At 36.2% G+C, this 14,483-nt stretch overlaps 1 protein-coding gene across 5 annotated transcripts in view; it reads left to right on the top strand.

The window, feature by feature from the left end:
• ADAMTS20 (ADAM metallopeptidase with thrombospondin type 1 motif 20) overlaps nucleotides 1–14,483 on the top strand; it is a 97,737-nt gene that overhangs the window by 37,495 nt on the left and 45,759 nt on the right. For 4 of the 5 annotated variants that reach the window (XM_080576671.1, XM_080576670.1, XM_080576668.1 and 1 more), the window contains 7 exons: nucleotides 4,844–4,989; nucleotides 6,385–6,566; nucleotides 6,665–6,801; nucleotides 8,044–8,161; nucleotides 12,013–12,108; nucleotides 13,323–13,489; nucleotides 13,605–13,734. In XM_080576671.1, coding sequence (XP_080432797.1) covers nucleotides 4,844–4,989; nucleotides 6,385–6,566; nucleotides 6,665–6,801; nucleotides 8,044–8,161; nucleotides 12,013–12,108; nucleotides 13,323–13,489; nucleotides 13,605–13,734 — 976 coding nt within the window. The remainder of the gene's footprint in view (nucleotides 1–4,843; nucleotides 4,990–6,384; nucleotides 6,567–6,664; nucleotides 6,802–8,043; nucleotides 8,162–12,012; nucleotides 12,109–13,322; nucleotides 13,490–13,604; nucleotides 13,735–14,483) is intronic. The other variant, XM_080576669.1, reaches the window with a different exon arrangement.

The raw sequence follows: 14,483 nt of genomic DNA, 5'->3' as shown, positions 1-14,483 counted from the left end.
TTATGCAATTACTGCAGTGAAACCAAACAGTTTTCTCTAGGAAGTGAAGAACTAATTACAGTCATTACCTCTGAAAGATGTAAGAAAGAGCAGCAATTAATCTGACAAATTGTCATCTGTTTCTATCTAAGGGACAGTTCTTTTCAAGCTCAGTGGGTGAGTTTCTTTTGATTTTAGTGAGATTAAGGCATGGTGACTAGTAATTGTAACTAGTATTTGTGAGCATGCTGAATACATTTATATTTGGTGCTTGTAGCATTTTTGCTGTGATAAATACAAAAAGATCTATTTAAGGCATTTGCAGTTTATTTTATTTGCAGTTTATTTTATTTGCATTTTAAGCTTAGATTTGACACATGAGTTCACTTTCACAGTAATCTTTTGTTTTTCTTCAATTTGTGTGTCTGATTAGTGGATCTTGCTTTATGGAGTGCTCTATAACAGTCTGTACTTTATGTCTGTACTTTCCCAAAATATAAGAAGGTATAAATTTAATATTATCAGAGACTCTCAAGAGAATGAGCAAACTGCTCTTTCTGAGCTCAGTGGAATATCTTTTTGTCATATGCAACCTGTCAGCATGCAAGCTTTTTGAAAGAGATTTTTTTAGTACGTACACTCATCTGTAGAGCTCAGTGACTTCTTAATTTATGTAGTATCGGTAATAGGTATAGATAAGATTTTCTTGTGCGACTAAAGGGAAAACTCAGCCTAACTTACTTCAGGGTCTTAGTAGAGAATAAATAAAATATTTTCTTGGGAATTTGAGAGATTCCTGTATTAATTCTATAGTTTTAATATTATTAATTATCTAGAATTAATATTGCAAAAATAGAAACCATTTACTACAATTTGCTGTCTAGTAAAACTCATTCGATTTGATCAAACTGTACTTTGTTCATCCTAGAGTTATCTGCAAAAATGAATTGTTTTTACTTGCTGGGCTTCTACCAAAGGTAGAAAATTTCTCTCCTCCTCCTCTTCTTTCTATACATTCTCATTACTTAGATTTGACAGCAGCCTGTATGTAGCCATTCTGCCGTCTCTGAGAACGGTTTTTCATTCCGTTGATACTCGTGTTGTGTTACATCACTTCAGGTGCTTTTTGTTTGCTTTTTTGACTTCACAGAGATCCATAAGAAGTCTAAGCTTCTGCTAGGTCTTCTAACATCACACAGAACTTCCCTGAAGCAGATGATGCAGTCTTTAAATTCTTTGGCCTAATTGGTATTTCAAAGAGAAAATAAGTGTAAATATATCTTGACATGCTGTATGTGAACATTTACTAATTTTGCAGTGGTGAATTTCTGCAGACCATGGGAATACAGTAGTCATTGCTTGAAAATGTTTCTGGTGTTTTTTTTGTGAGAGACATCCAAAGGTATTCATTTCCTGGATTGTCTTCCTAAAGGCAATAATATATATAACCTTAACATATAGTTATTATTTAAATTTTGTTTTTAGTTAAATGTTATTTTTATTGTGTATTGAGGCACAATGATATGAAAAATATTATATGGTTAGTGCTTTTTTGTCTTGTCTCTGTAATCAGAGTTACCATGGGAATATCTTTGGTATTAAGAACTATGCTGTATGATTAGTCTGAGGTAGGCTGCTCACTGGATCCCACAATGAATTCAGTATATCACAGAATCACAGAATTGTTTGTCTGAGAGGATGTTCTTATTTTCATCCTTGCTCATTGCTCATGCTCATTCATGCTGAATCTGTGTAACTTCTAAGGTTCGTACTCTTTTCCCATTTCTATGTAATTTGAGTCTACTTTAAGAGTGCTTATATTCAGACTTCTGCTATAGGCCAGATGCTGCATAGCGAACAGATATTATGCTTCTGCATTGCCTTTAGTGTTTATCTGTTTTGTGCCACCAGGTATGCCTATTTTCCTTTCACACATTCAGCCCGCTACAGCTTTCTCTTCCTGTTCTATCCACTGGCTTAGTCATTCTCAGAGCTCTGTCTGGATATCAGGAGTGAAAAAATCATATTTTTTAAGCAAAAAAATTAAACAGAACACTATAGCTGGATATTTGGAAAGCAAAATACAAACTATAATGTCCACTTCTGCAACACTGTCGTTTTCATGTCCCCCTCATACTTTTCTATTCTGTTGAATCGTCTTCTTTCCTTTTAGAAGCACCAGCAGCTACCAGCAACATCTCTGGAAACATGTTGGTGTTTCAAAGCAGATGAACTATTTTTTCCGAGCCTTCTTTTCTGCATGGCTACACAAGACTCAGATTCATGAAGCTATGTCCTCTCACACTGATTGTCATTTCAATCTTTGCCCCAAGGTCTTCAAAAGCCATGGCGGTAGCTCTGGAGAATGCAGGCAGCAAGAGTGAACTTGGAGTCCTTTTCCTGTTGAATCATACCAAGCTCTGTATGAAGTCCTTGATTTCTGAAGAGCTCTGGTGCTGTTCCATGTCCATCTGTCACTCTTCTTGATTCAGTCGAAGTTGATCTAGCCTGACAACGCCTTTTTTTTTTTTTTTTCCTAAACTTTCTTTCCTGGAAACTTAGAAAGCACAACAAGCTACGAGATACCCTGGAAGTACCTGAAATCAGTTTATCCTATCATAGTTTAATCCATAAGTATGCGTCAAGCTACTTATTGTAAGCAGGCAATTAAGAAATATGAATATGGGTACCTGTGGGTTCATTGATCCCAAACTTGAACCATTAACCCTCCCTCTCCTATCTGCAGATATAATAATTACATGTGGATTTGGGTCAGAATTACTGCCTTTTTGACAGAAAAGCTACTCTTGACCCTAGCTAAAGCAGAGTTGCCACTTGCTGTAATCAGTATGTTTGGAATTACAAGTGATAGCCATTTCACATGATGCATGCATTATATTTGCCATAACAAATGTAGGAAAAAAATGCTAGTGATTATATTTAAGTTTATGAGAGTTCTGTGTATCATAGCGTTCTCAGTGAAGCAATGATTCAAGGAGGCAAAGAGGAACATCTGGAATGCGTCTGGTGCCTGAGTTTTCTACTGTGACTTCATCATGTTGCTTCTGTAGGAATGTAGCAAAATAATAGCTGATACAAGTTTGTTGAATAAGCTATTAAAATCCCAGATGTGAACATGTGCTTTGCATTTTTATGGATCAAAATAATGCTGTTGTGGGTATAAAATTTCGTTTTACAACTCTGTCTTTTTCTGAACTCTCCCTTCAAGTTATTGTAAATGTTTTTGTGGATGGGAGAAGGATGTAAACTCTAGGTCCTAGTCACGTATTTGGATGGGGTATTTCTTTTGTGAAGTGGGGCTTAGAATCCTCAGACTATAGGAATCCTCAGCCTGTATATGAAAAATTATTTCATAAGATGTTAATGACAATTATTGGAAAGGCAAGATCTTAATGTTTCTTCATGTTTACCTTGCTCTTTCATATAGTGTAGCCGTATCTTTTATGTTAGTAGTTGCTTTAACTCCTAAAGGTACTAGAAGGTTGAGGTATAGAGGTACCCTAAAGGCATCTAGAAAAAAGTAATAAAAGGTAGCAGTAAGCACTGCAGTGATATGCAGATACCCACTGAAAGCATGGTGTCTTTTTGGAGTTAAGTTATAACATTAGTCTGAGCATTAAGTGAGTAATCTGGCCAGTTTGCTGAATCATTTAAATAGTAATTTAGCAAGATAGATCTAGCTTTTGTTCTGTTTTCGCTTTGTGCTGGAAGTCATCTTAAGTGGTAACATTCTTAGTTAGAGGAGGGCATTCAGGGCTTAAAAGACATGGCCAATGCTCAAGAGTCAATGCAACCTGGCAATTTATTTGCAATATTTGGCAATTTAATCCAATTTTATTGCCAAATTAGATTAAGAGTTCAGGCATTATTCAGAACGGATAATCTGATTCTATAACAAATTCCTGTTTGGAGAGTAAGGCCCTGGTCCTCATGGGGTGCTTCAGCTGATATTCAGCTGATATAGCTGGAGGGACAACACAGCACAGCATAAGCAATCCAGGAGGTTTCTGGCATGCGTTGATGGTAACTTCCTTCTCCAAGTGACAGAGAAGCCAGTAAGGAGAGGTGTGCTGGTGGACCTCATGCTCATCAACTGTGAAGGGTTTGTTGGGAATGGGAAGGTCAAAGGCAGCTGTGGCTGCAGTGACCCTGAGATGGTGGAGTTCAGGATCCTGATGGCAGGGAGGAGGCTGAATAGCAAGTTTACAACCACAGACTTCAGGAGAACAGACTTTGGCTTCTTCAAGGATCTGCTTGGTGGAGTACCATGGGATAAGGCTCTAGAAGGAAGAGGAACCCAAGAAAGCTGGTTAATATTCAAGAATCACCTTCTCCTAGCTGAAGAGAAGTCCATCCTAAAGAATAGGAAGTCATGCAGAAATGCCAGGGGGCTTGCATAGATGAACAAGGAGATCCTGGCCAAACTCAAACACAAAAAGGAAGTGCACAGAGGGTGGGAGCAAGGACAGGTAACCTGGGAGGAATACAGAGACGTTGTCTGAGCATTCAGGGATAAAGTTAGGAAGGACAGAGTTCAAGTGGAACTGGACTGGTAGATGAGGGGAGAGCACTGGATATTGTCCAGCTGAACTTCATTAAGGCCTTTGACACTCTCCCCCATAAGATCCTCATAAACAATCTGTAGATGTATGGGCTGGGTGGGCAGACAATGAGGTAAAATAACTGGCTGAATGGCCAAGCCCAGAGAGTGGTGGTCGGTGGCACAAAGTCTAGTTGGAGACTAAATGTCCAGACCCAGGTTAAGAATAGGGATAAATTTTCTTTCATATATAGTAACCTTTTGCTTGACTTACAAATTTTGCTTTGTTTGTCAACTGTGCAGCACTGCCGCCACGGAATTTGTGTGAGCAGAGAAATGGAGACACGTCCTGTAGATGGAGAATGGGGACCATGGGGACCTTACAGCTCATGTTCAAGAACTTGTGGAGGTGGAATCAAGAGCACCACCAGGCTGTGTAATAGACCGGAGTATGTTTTTTGCTGTTCTTTTACATTAGAGCGTAATGAAGGTATTACAACGTAATGGATTCATTCAGAACAAAATTAAGGTATTATGGTTGCATGAATTTGTTCAAAGCTCCAATAAGCAAATGCTTTTTTCATCAATGTTTGAAAAGAGGGATAAGTCTAGAGACTCCAAAATGCAGGGAGTGTTTAGATTTCTTTTGTCTCACATGTATCATTCACATTTATAGGTAGATCTGAAGACTTAACTTTGTTAAAGTCTTTTTTTTTTTTTTTTTCTAAATGTCGAGGGTTTATTTAAACTTTCTGATACTTTTTATGGACTGAAAGCTGCAAAATGAAAATAGATGTATTGCTAGGTAATCTTTTTAGTGAAACACTTGATTTGTTTAGATTTGAGGCTCTTTGACAGCATCACCACCAGTAATGTTCACAAGGAACCCTGGTTACAGCAGGGTCATTTACAACTTCCCTTTATAATAAGAAACTTCCACTGACTGAATAATTCCATGTGGGTTTCATTCTCTGTAACAAAGGTCAGTGAGAACTTTACCCTTAACTTCTACAGAACAAGAGCTGCAGCTATGGTTATGGTTTTTATTTTTACGAAGTCATGTCAACTTGATATTATCGGCAGGATAAATGAACCTCAATCAAATCACCCCAGATTATTTTATTTTTTTTTCTGATGAGTGGACTAGATTCCTATTAAATATGGCTATGTCAGTCTTAGTATCTGGTAATATCAATATGCCATTGTTTAATTTATTTTCTTTTCCTCCACAAGAATCTGCTAATACTGAAGTAAAGTGTAACAGGGTTTTAAGTCAGGAACTGTATGTTAGACTTAAGAGTAAATGGGCTGTTGTCCACAATTCTCCCTTTTTAGGTCTTTTGATCCTCAAACTGAAACTGACATTAAGACTAAAGAGAAGAGTGTACCAGTTCTTAATTTTATCTTCTTTCTTTGTCACTCTTTTAACATAATAATTTAAAATTACTGAGGGAGGTGCTTCTGTGAAAACAGGGTTGTAATCCTGGCTAAGTTAATGGAAGCATTGAAGTTCATTTGCCTTTTACCAGGCAAAATAATAATAAGAGAAATAATAAAGCATTTAATATAATAGACAATTAAGATATTAAGACATTAACATCAATAACTTGATTACCACCACCCCCAGCAGTAATCTTTTATGTGGACTTTTTTATTTTCTTCATATGGGTACAAATGTATACCCAGTGCAATAGAAGATGAGGGGTTTTGGGGGGGAAAGTCAATACCAGACTGACAGAATGTTGCATGTTCCCTTTTAGATCAGTAGGTCAAACCACTTTTCATGGAAAACAGGAATTTTAGAAACAGAGAGAGATTGTTTTACATTTAACTGTTTTTATTAGACCAAGAAACGGAGGAAAGTACTGTGTTGGCCGCAGGATGAAATTTCGATCATGTAATACTGATTCATGTCCAAAGGGCAAAAAAGATTTCCGGGAGCAACAGTGCTCTGAATTTGATGGCAAACACTTTAACATCAATGGTCTTACGTCTGCTGTTCGCTGGCTTCCAAAATACAGTGGTAGTAAGTGATTATATTTTTTTTTTCAATTAACAAAATAAGAATGTTATTTTAACTAAAGTCCTAAAACAGTCAAGAAACCTGTTGGATTTTCTTTCCAGTTTCTATGAAAGATCGCTGTAAACTTTTTTGCCGAGTTTCTGGAACAACTTCCTACTATCAGCTGAAGGACAGAGTTGCTGATGGTACTCCCTGTGGAGCAGAAACCAATGACCTTTGTGTTCAAGGCTTATGCAGGGTATTTAAATCTAAACTTACTAATTATTAAAATCAATTTTAACAGATGGTTAAATAATTACTAAATAAATATACATCCAAATAACCATTACTGAAAGTATGTAAAGCAAGCTGTTTTGAATTTACTTCAGTTAATTTTAATCCCTACCAAATTAAGATCTGGAAATGGAGGCAATTAAGTGAAGAACATAGAGTTGAATCTGAACACCCACAGTCTTTCCTCATTAAGCCTGATGTGTGAGAGGGTTAATATTGTCCACATGAGCTGAGAGAAGCTGATCCAAAATTGGTGTTAAAGGGAGTAAAGAAGCATGCTGTCTGTTTATTGCCATCGTATTTCTGCTAGCAAAGAAGTGAAAAACTAAAAAATCCGAGGGTAGATAGATCACACATTTATGGTTTCATTGCAAAATCAGGTGGAATGGACCCCTGAAGGGGATCATTTCAGCATTGTTTGCTTAATAGCAGTTAATAGAAGTGCCACAAGATTTTGTTAGAACACGCATATTATAAAAAATCAAGACTTTTTTTGTCCATCCCAGGTAGAATCATAGAATCATTAAGGTTGGAAAAGACCTTCAAGGTCATCTGGTCCAACTACCAATGTCACACACTAAACCATGTCCCTAAGCACCAGGTCCAACCTTTCCTTGAACACCCCCAGGGACGGTAGTTTTGCTGATTGCAGTGAAACTGGCTAAATTCAGGATGAGGAGAAAATGTAACCTTTTTTAGAGTATATATCAAGAGGAAAGGGGAAGTCCTGTTTATGACCATGTAAAAAAGAGAAGATTAAGTAAAGATATGTAAATGAAGTGTTTCTATCCTAGTCTACATATTTTCCTTTTCTTGTTTTGCAGTAATGACAGACTCTAATAGAATTGATGTCTATATACAAATACATACTGATTTTAGGATTCAAAGAATTTTTAATGCAAATATACCTTAAAGTTTATACTCTGTGTTGATATTTTTATACAAAGTCTTTGCACGCTGTTATGTATTCTTGTACAGTTCTTGGCATATTAAGTGTATTTGGATTATACATTCTTAGTACAACACAACTGTTGTGTTTTGCCTGTATATCACAGCACCCGAAAACATAAAAGGTTTTTCATGAATTGCCAAGGAAGACTAGATATATGCAGTGAATAAAAATGTTTTAGGGGAGTGGGAAGTTTACATTGTATGTTTTCATTGTTTTATGTTGGGCTGAATGACACGGGATTGTATTTTTTTGTAGCAAGCAGGCTGTGATCATGTTTTGAATTCCAAGGCAAGGAGAGACAAATGTGGAATCTGTGGTGGTGACAATTCTTCATGTAAGACTCTTGCAGGTACTTTCAACAGTGCTCGTTATGGTATGTTTTGCTTTTCTTTTTTTTAATCTTAATGTACGTTTCAGTATGGCTTAGAGATTGTATTGTATGTTTGAGGAAGTGGAATTTCAGTGTATGTTCTTTAGGGCCTCTGCCAACAAAAAATATCTCTGATTGTCAGTCACACGTGCCCTCTCAAAGATGCAAAAGGAAGCGCTGTCACACACTGACCCATTCAAGGGGCAAAAACCAATCTGCTGTAAGGTCAAAACAAAAGACATTAAAGAAGATATGATGAGGGCAGAAGTACTTTAAAAGGAAGAATGCTTCCTGCTGTGCACATTGTGATCTCTCTTATCTGGAAGTATCTCCTTTTGGTTGTGTAAGGAGATATCACGAGGGCTGTGGTGTGAGCAGCTGGTGAGCTTTCTTTTTCCCTATAGTGAAAGCCTGTGAAATGTGACCCTTTTCTTTCCAGAGAATATGGGCAGCAACATTTATGTTCTTTTCTCTTCATTGGCATGTAAGGAATGAGAAAGTCTTCTGGAAAACTCTGGTACTTTATATTTCTTTGATTTAATTTCTCTAATAGAGCTACCGATAGTTCTTGTATATAGTGATAGTTCCCATTCTGGGAAGTATGGAGAGACCTTCATATGTATGTAGCAGTGCAGGTCAACAGTTAGAGTGTAGAACATAAGGACAGAAGTCTCTGGATTAATATCATATTCCAAAAGGCCTCTTGATGCGGCTTCATTGGTTGAAAGAGACCACAGGCGAAGTGAAAATGACACCTGGAGAGCTGCCAAATAGGATCTTCACAGGACAAAGGAATTGCTGGTCAAAGAGGAAAGTATGCCCAGTATCCTGTTGGATTTTTTTTTCCTGGCAGAGGGCTTGTACCATGCAAAATGTACCAAAAAGCTTAAGGGTGGGCTATAAGTATCCTTCCTGTACAAATACATGTAACTTTTCTTGTGTTTGTCCTGAGATGCTGGAAGAAGACACAAACAACTATTGTTATTGGAGACTGGATTTCTGAATGTGTGGTCAAAACTCTGAAGGAAAATAACGTATGACTTTGATAACTCTGAGTAAAGGACTGTCAGTCTTTTTGTTTTCAACCACTATGAAAGATCTTTTCATTTACAAGTATCGCATGAATTATGTCACAAATACATTTAATACAAATAAGCAGTATACTGAAACTGCCATTCATTCAAATATGGTTGACATTAACACTCTATTGTTTATCAGCTTTGTGTCATCTCAGATTTATTTGCTCCGAAGTGAAATTAATTCCACAAAGTAATAAAAGTTTAGTTTACTGTATTTTTTTAACAAAATGATTCTTCTCAAAAAAAAAAAAGAATCCCTATCATTTTATATTAAATAGTAAATTATGAATAATGGAAGCTCTTTTTTTCCTTTTTATAGTCTATGACATAAGGTAGTCTGATTTGAAAGCTACTGCTTCATTTGTTTTCCCATATACTTTAATTGACATAATGTAGAACTATGTATTCTGAGGGAAAAAGCTCAGTTAGGGGTTCATACTTATATTGGGAAGATAGATGACTGAATTCACTGTGAAGAATATGATTAAACAAATTTCCCACCTTGTTACCATAGAAAGGATGGAGGGTCCTGAGTTCTTTCCGTACATTCCTTGAACAACTGCTGGATGGAGCCACTGCTGGATGTCCTTCAGTTATTGTGGACTCTCACTACGCTGTAATTCAATATGCTTTGTGTTTTGTTCTCTAAGATTCTGCCTTTATACATATTGCCATCTTGGCTTTTTTTTTTTTTGCTAAAAATACTCATTTGGATATTTCTGTGGCTTAGCTGGTCTTGCACAGGGCTTGAGAACAAAATTCAGTATGAAAAAGACAAAAAAGATCAAAAAAGATTTTTTTATTATTTATTTTATTTTTAGGATCAGGAAAAACTTGTTTTAATATTTTGGTGGGGTTTTTATACTCAGTTGAATGATTTACATTCTGTTTGCATCTTGGAGTTATATAAAAGAACACACTGAACTATACTACTGGTTAGTAAGCTATAACATAAGGGATTATCACTCAGCTGCGCTCAGGCAGGAGTGCAGCACTGCAAACAAGAGGTTGTAGCTAGCCGGCCACCAAACTCTGTTCACGGGAGGCCTATGACATCCCCAGGCTAATGACTGAAAACACTGTCTGAGGAAGAGTCCTGAGTTAGGCATCACTCAGTAAAAATGCCAGTCTGTGAACCTGGTCTTTTTCTTTTAACTGTAAATGGTCCTGTTCCGTACTGTCACAAGCCATTTTACTGAGGCCGAATTTGGGATTAGACAAAAGCAGTCAGTGGTACAGGCTCGTATTCATACAGTTATGATGATGATTGTGATGTTGTCATTAAGTGTTTAAACAGCAGTGAAACAGTCATAAGACATTCATTACAATGAAACGCTAATTTGCTTATCTCCCAGTTTAGGAAATGGTCATCTCATTATGTGCACATAGTTGTTATGTTGTCTATTACTGCATCAGACTAGAGTATGTGATGATTTCCTGGAAAATTGTCTTTCTCACTGCCTTAGTACATGATCTGGTGTCCTGTCCTATATGTTAGGCAGTTTTATTTATAGTTTCCTCCCATATTTTTTCTTCTGTCTTCCTATTACCGCAAGGTTTTCAGTGTGTGTGGTGAGGAGCTTTTTAGTGTGTTTTGGTTTTCTTCCCAGTAATTTTGAAAGATTACCAAACATTTATTCAGAGCAAGCGGCATGGCGATTTGCAATTGCAGTGCTGCCCCCAGCTGGTAACCGTGGTGGACCTGTGATTAGATGAAATGTTCATTTTAAATGCATGACATAGTTTTATTAGATTAAAAGCACTGGGAAATTAGCGAATTAAGAAGTTGAAAGAGGATATTGCCATTTAATTTGCATCCCACATATGAGTCAACTAACTAAAGTTAAATTCAGTCGAGTCTTTAAAACACAGCAAAACAAGTGGCAAAGTTAGCAAAGATTAATGTTTCAGATTGCATGTTTGTGTTTGTTATTGTTTCCTGTGTTTGCCATATTCAGTTGTTCTTAGACATTGGGATCCTTTTGAATTTATAATCAGTATCTGTGAGAAACAACTTTTTTTTTTTTTTGTTAAGCTTATATGGATGTACAGATCAACAGTTCTAATACATAGATCTTTGTGCATCTATTTTGATACCTCTAGGCCATAATTCTCATTGGAGGTATTATAGGAAACAATCGCTCATTATCGAAGCATTTATATTTTAGAGGGCACACACTAGGGTAACACTTTGTGTAGGAGAACGTGGATCTGGCATGGCCTGTTTACCCAATACACCTACATCTACTGCAGCACTGCACTATTTGACTATTTATGACTTGCTTTTTAGAGTGTTGTCATGTCTCTTGTAAGGCAGAGAAAAACTAACCCAATTGTACAGACAGGGAATGGAGGTACCTGAGTTTAAGTGATTTATTCAGATATCATTCAGAAAGTTTTGTGGTTAAACTGTGAGCAGACACCATGTTTCCTGAGTCCCACATGAGATACTGGACTGCTCCTTAGAGTACTGCTAGCTCTCAAGAGATTTTTCTGAATAGGTTTAACTCATGTTATTGTCAAAGAACAGAATTCACTTTGCTGAACACAGGAATTATTTTTAACTGTCTCGAGTTATGAAAATAAATTTCAGTTCAACTGATTAAAAAAAAAAGGAAATTTAATATGCATAAAAATACTCATATTTCCTTCCTAAAAACATGAGGGTATTAAGCAGCAGTAGTTGCTGGTGCACTCTAGGTTTTTGTGAATAAAACTAGTTAAACTTATGCTGTATTTTTGTCTGCAATTAATTTGTGAATAATTGCATTGCAGGTTACAATGTCGTAGTAAAGATTCCCAAAGGAGCAACAAACATCGATATTCGGCAGCACAGCTACTCAGGGAAACCAGAAGATGACAACTACCTTGGTAAAAGCCTCCGGTGTATAACACTGATAGATAGTTTTTGCGCTTTTGCCAGAGGTCTGCTCTAAACACACAGCCAGAAGTCTTTAGAGTAAATATGTAGTCATTATCATCATTTGCCTGATTCTCTCTGTAGATGTTAGTTTTAAGAAGAATGAGATGATGATAGGTTTCTAATTCCTAAATGTGTGTTCAGTTGTCAGAGAAGGAGAATTAAAGCACATTGTATAATTTTGTCAATTTTTGACTTTGTGGTGGCCATGTTAATTAAATCATCATGAGTCAACTAAAGAATAATGCAGGCATTTGTGTTTCCAAACACTGGAATCATGTGGTTTATTTAGAGATCAAGCAGTCATCAAACATCAGTTATTTCACGTTTCTGTTTTTTTTTCTGTCATGTCTGGGTATAAAGATCACATTTTAATAAATTTCTTGATAAATCTGCAAACGTGAGAGAAACAAAGAACAAGTGAACTGTACCAAGTGAATTGTACTAAAAATCTTGGTTGTCTTATTTCACAATATTTATGTTACCTCTGAAGTGCCTGAGAGTATATTGATGCATAATTTCCTTCTTTCTTTTTTTATTACCATGCTATTTGATAGACTTCAGAGCATTCAAATTTTTTTTTTCTTGCTGCCTGATGCCCTGCTGTTGCTTGTGCATCTCGCAGGATACACAAACAACCCTCACTCCCTGACACATAACATGCCTTTACTAAATATTTTACTTATTTTTACTTTGTTATTCATCTTTATTGTTATAACAATTGGTTATTATTTTTATTGTAAATACATAATAGTTTATTTTTACTTTTAAATTTACTTTTAGTAAATGACTATTTAGTTAGCCACTTAACTAAAAATACCTCTAGCAAGTACAAGAATGTGGACTGTAAAATAGGACACAAATATGAATAATGTTTGTTCTCTTCTCCAGCAGAATGTAACACTGTAGTTAGCTTTTAACAGAACAAATATTGTTATAGTTAAGTGTTATTGCAGAGAAAATCCATGACAACTGCTCAGGTGAAAGCTACTGATGATTGGGATTGAATTCATGAACATTTAGAAACTGTTCACTAGAACTGTAAAAACTTACACATGGACTAAAACAAAGTGCTGATGCAAAGACATTTTTAGGAATTTTGATTGATAGAACCTTTTAATCAAAATTGTTGCTTTACTTCCAGTATTCTTTTTTTTACTTACAGCGTTATCTGATATTCATGGAAATTTCATTTTGAATGGAAATTTTGTTGTAAGCATGTCAAAAAGAGAAATCAATATACAAGGAGCCATTTTTGAGTACAATGGTTCAAATAATACAATAGAACGAATTAACAGCACTGATAGAATTGAAGAAGAGTTAACCTTACAGGTGAATGTTTACTTTTTTTCATAAGCTTAAAAATTTTCTACATGGTCATTGTGTTCATTATCTTATGTCACGCTCAATTTCACTGAAAAACAGTTATCGTTTTATCTCAATTAAGGTTTTGTGTGTAGGGAATTTATACAACCCTGATGTGCGTTATTCATTCAATATCCCAATAGAAGACAGAAGCGAGCTGTTTACGTGGGATCCTTATGGACCCTGGCAGGACTGCAGCAGGATGTGCCAAGGTACTGTGAATTCTTTTGTTAGCAGATCCAAAGACCTGATGCCATTTAGGAAGGGACTAGTCTTAAGCACTCAGATTTTGTCACCTCTACTAATGAAGAAACTCAGCATTCTCAGTAAATTTTAGGCACGCATAGCATTTAAGTGCAGAATAGCTTCTGATTTTGTTTTCCTGTTTTCAGTATTTATGCAGCACAATTCTATATCCAAAATTACATTTGTGTTCCTTTCCCTTTTAGCCATAGGAGTGGTTTATAGAAAATAGTTGAATCGAGTATAATGTATCCTTAGTAAGTGGAATTGTATATCTACTAAGATGTATTAAGCTTCTCTTATATTTCCAGATGGTGCCTGAGGGGTTGTCTAGTATCTTTCATATCTATTTCTTCAGCTTGTTTTGGTTATCTGCTATTTGGAGTGAAGCTATTTGGGAATATAATTTTAAACTGGCATGCTATAGGCCATTATAATGCAAAAATGGAGCCACAATATGTATGCAGTGTATATATGAAGTGTACGTACTCAGATTTTTGATAAATACTTTTATACAGGAGCTAGAAATGCCTGTACTTGAGACAGAGAATGGTGAGTTTCTTTGGATTTTGAGCCAGGCTGTAGACATACTCATGCGTTAGGGAAGCAGCGCATCTGTCAACTGTGCTACTTCTCCAAACACTCTAGTTATTTTAGGTACTCCGATCAAACTTTCTCTTTTCCTGAAAGAAAGGATCATGACCTCTTAGATAATATA

Source organism: Anser brachyrhynchus, assembly GCF_964034855.1.
Source record: "Anser brachyrhynchus genome assembly, chromosome: 1".
NCBI classification, from domain to species: Eukaryota; Metazoa; Chordata; class Aves; order Anseriformes; family Anatidae; genus Anser; species Anser brachyrhynchus.
This window is presented reverse-complemented; position numbering and strand designations above follow the sequence as displayed.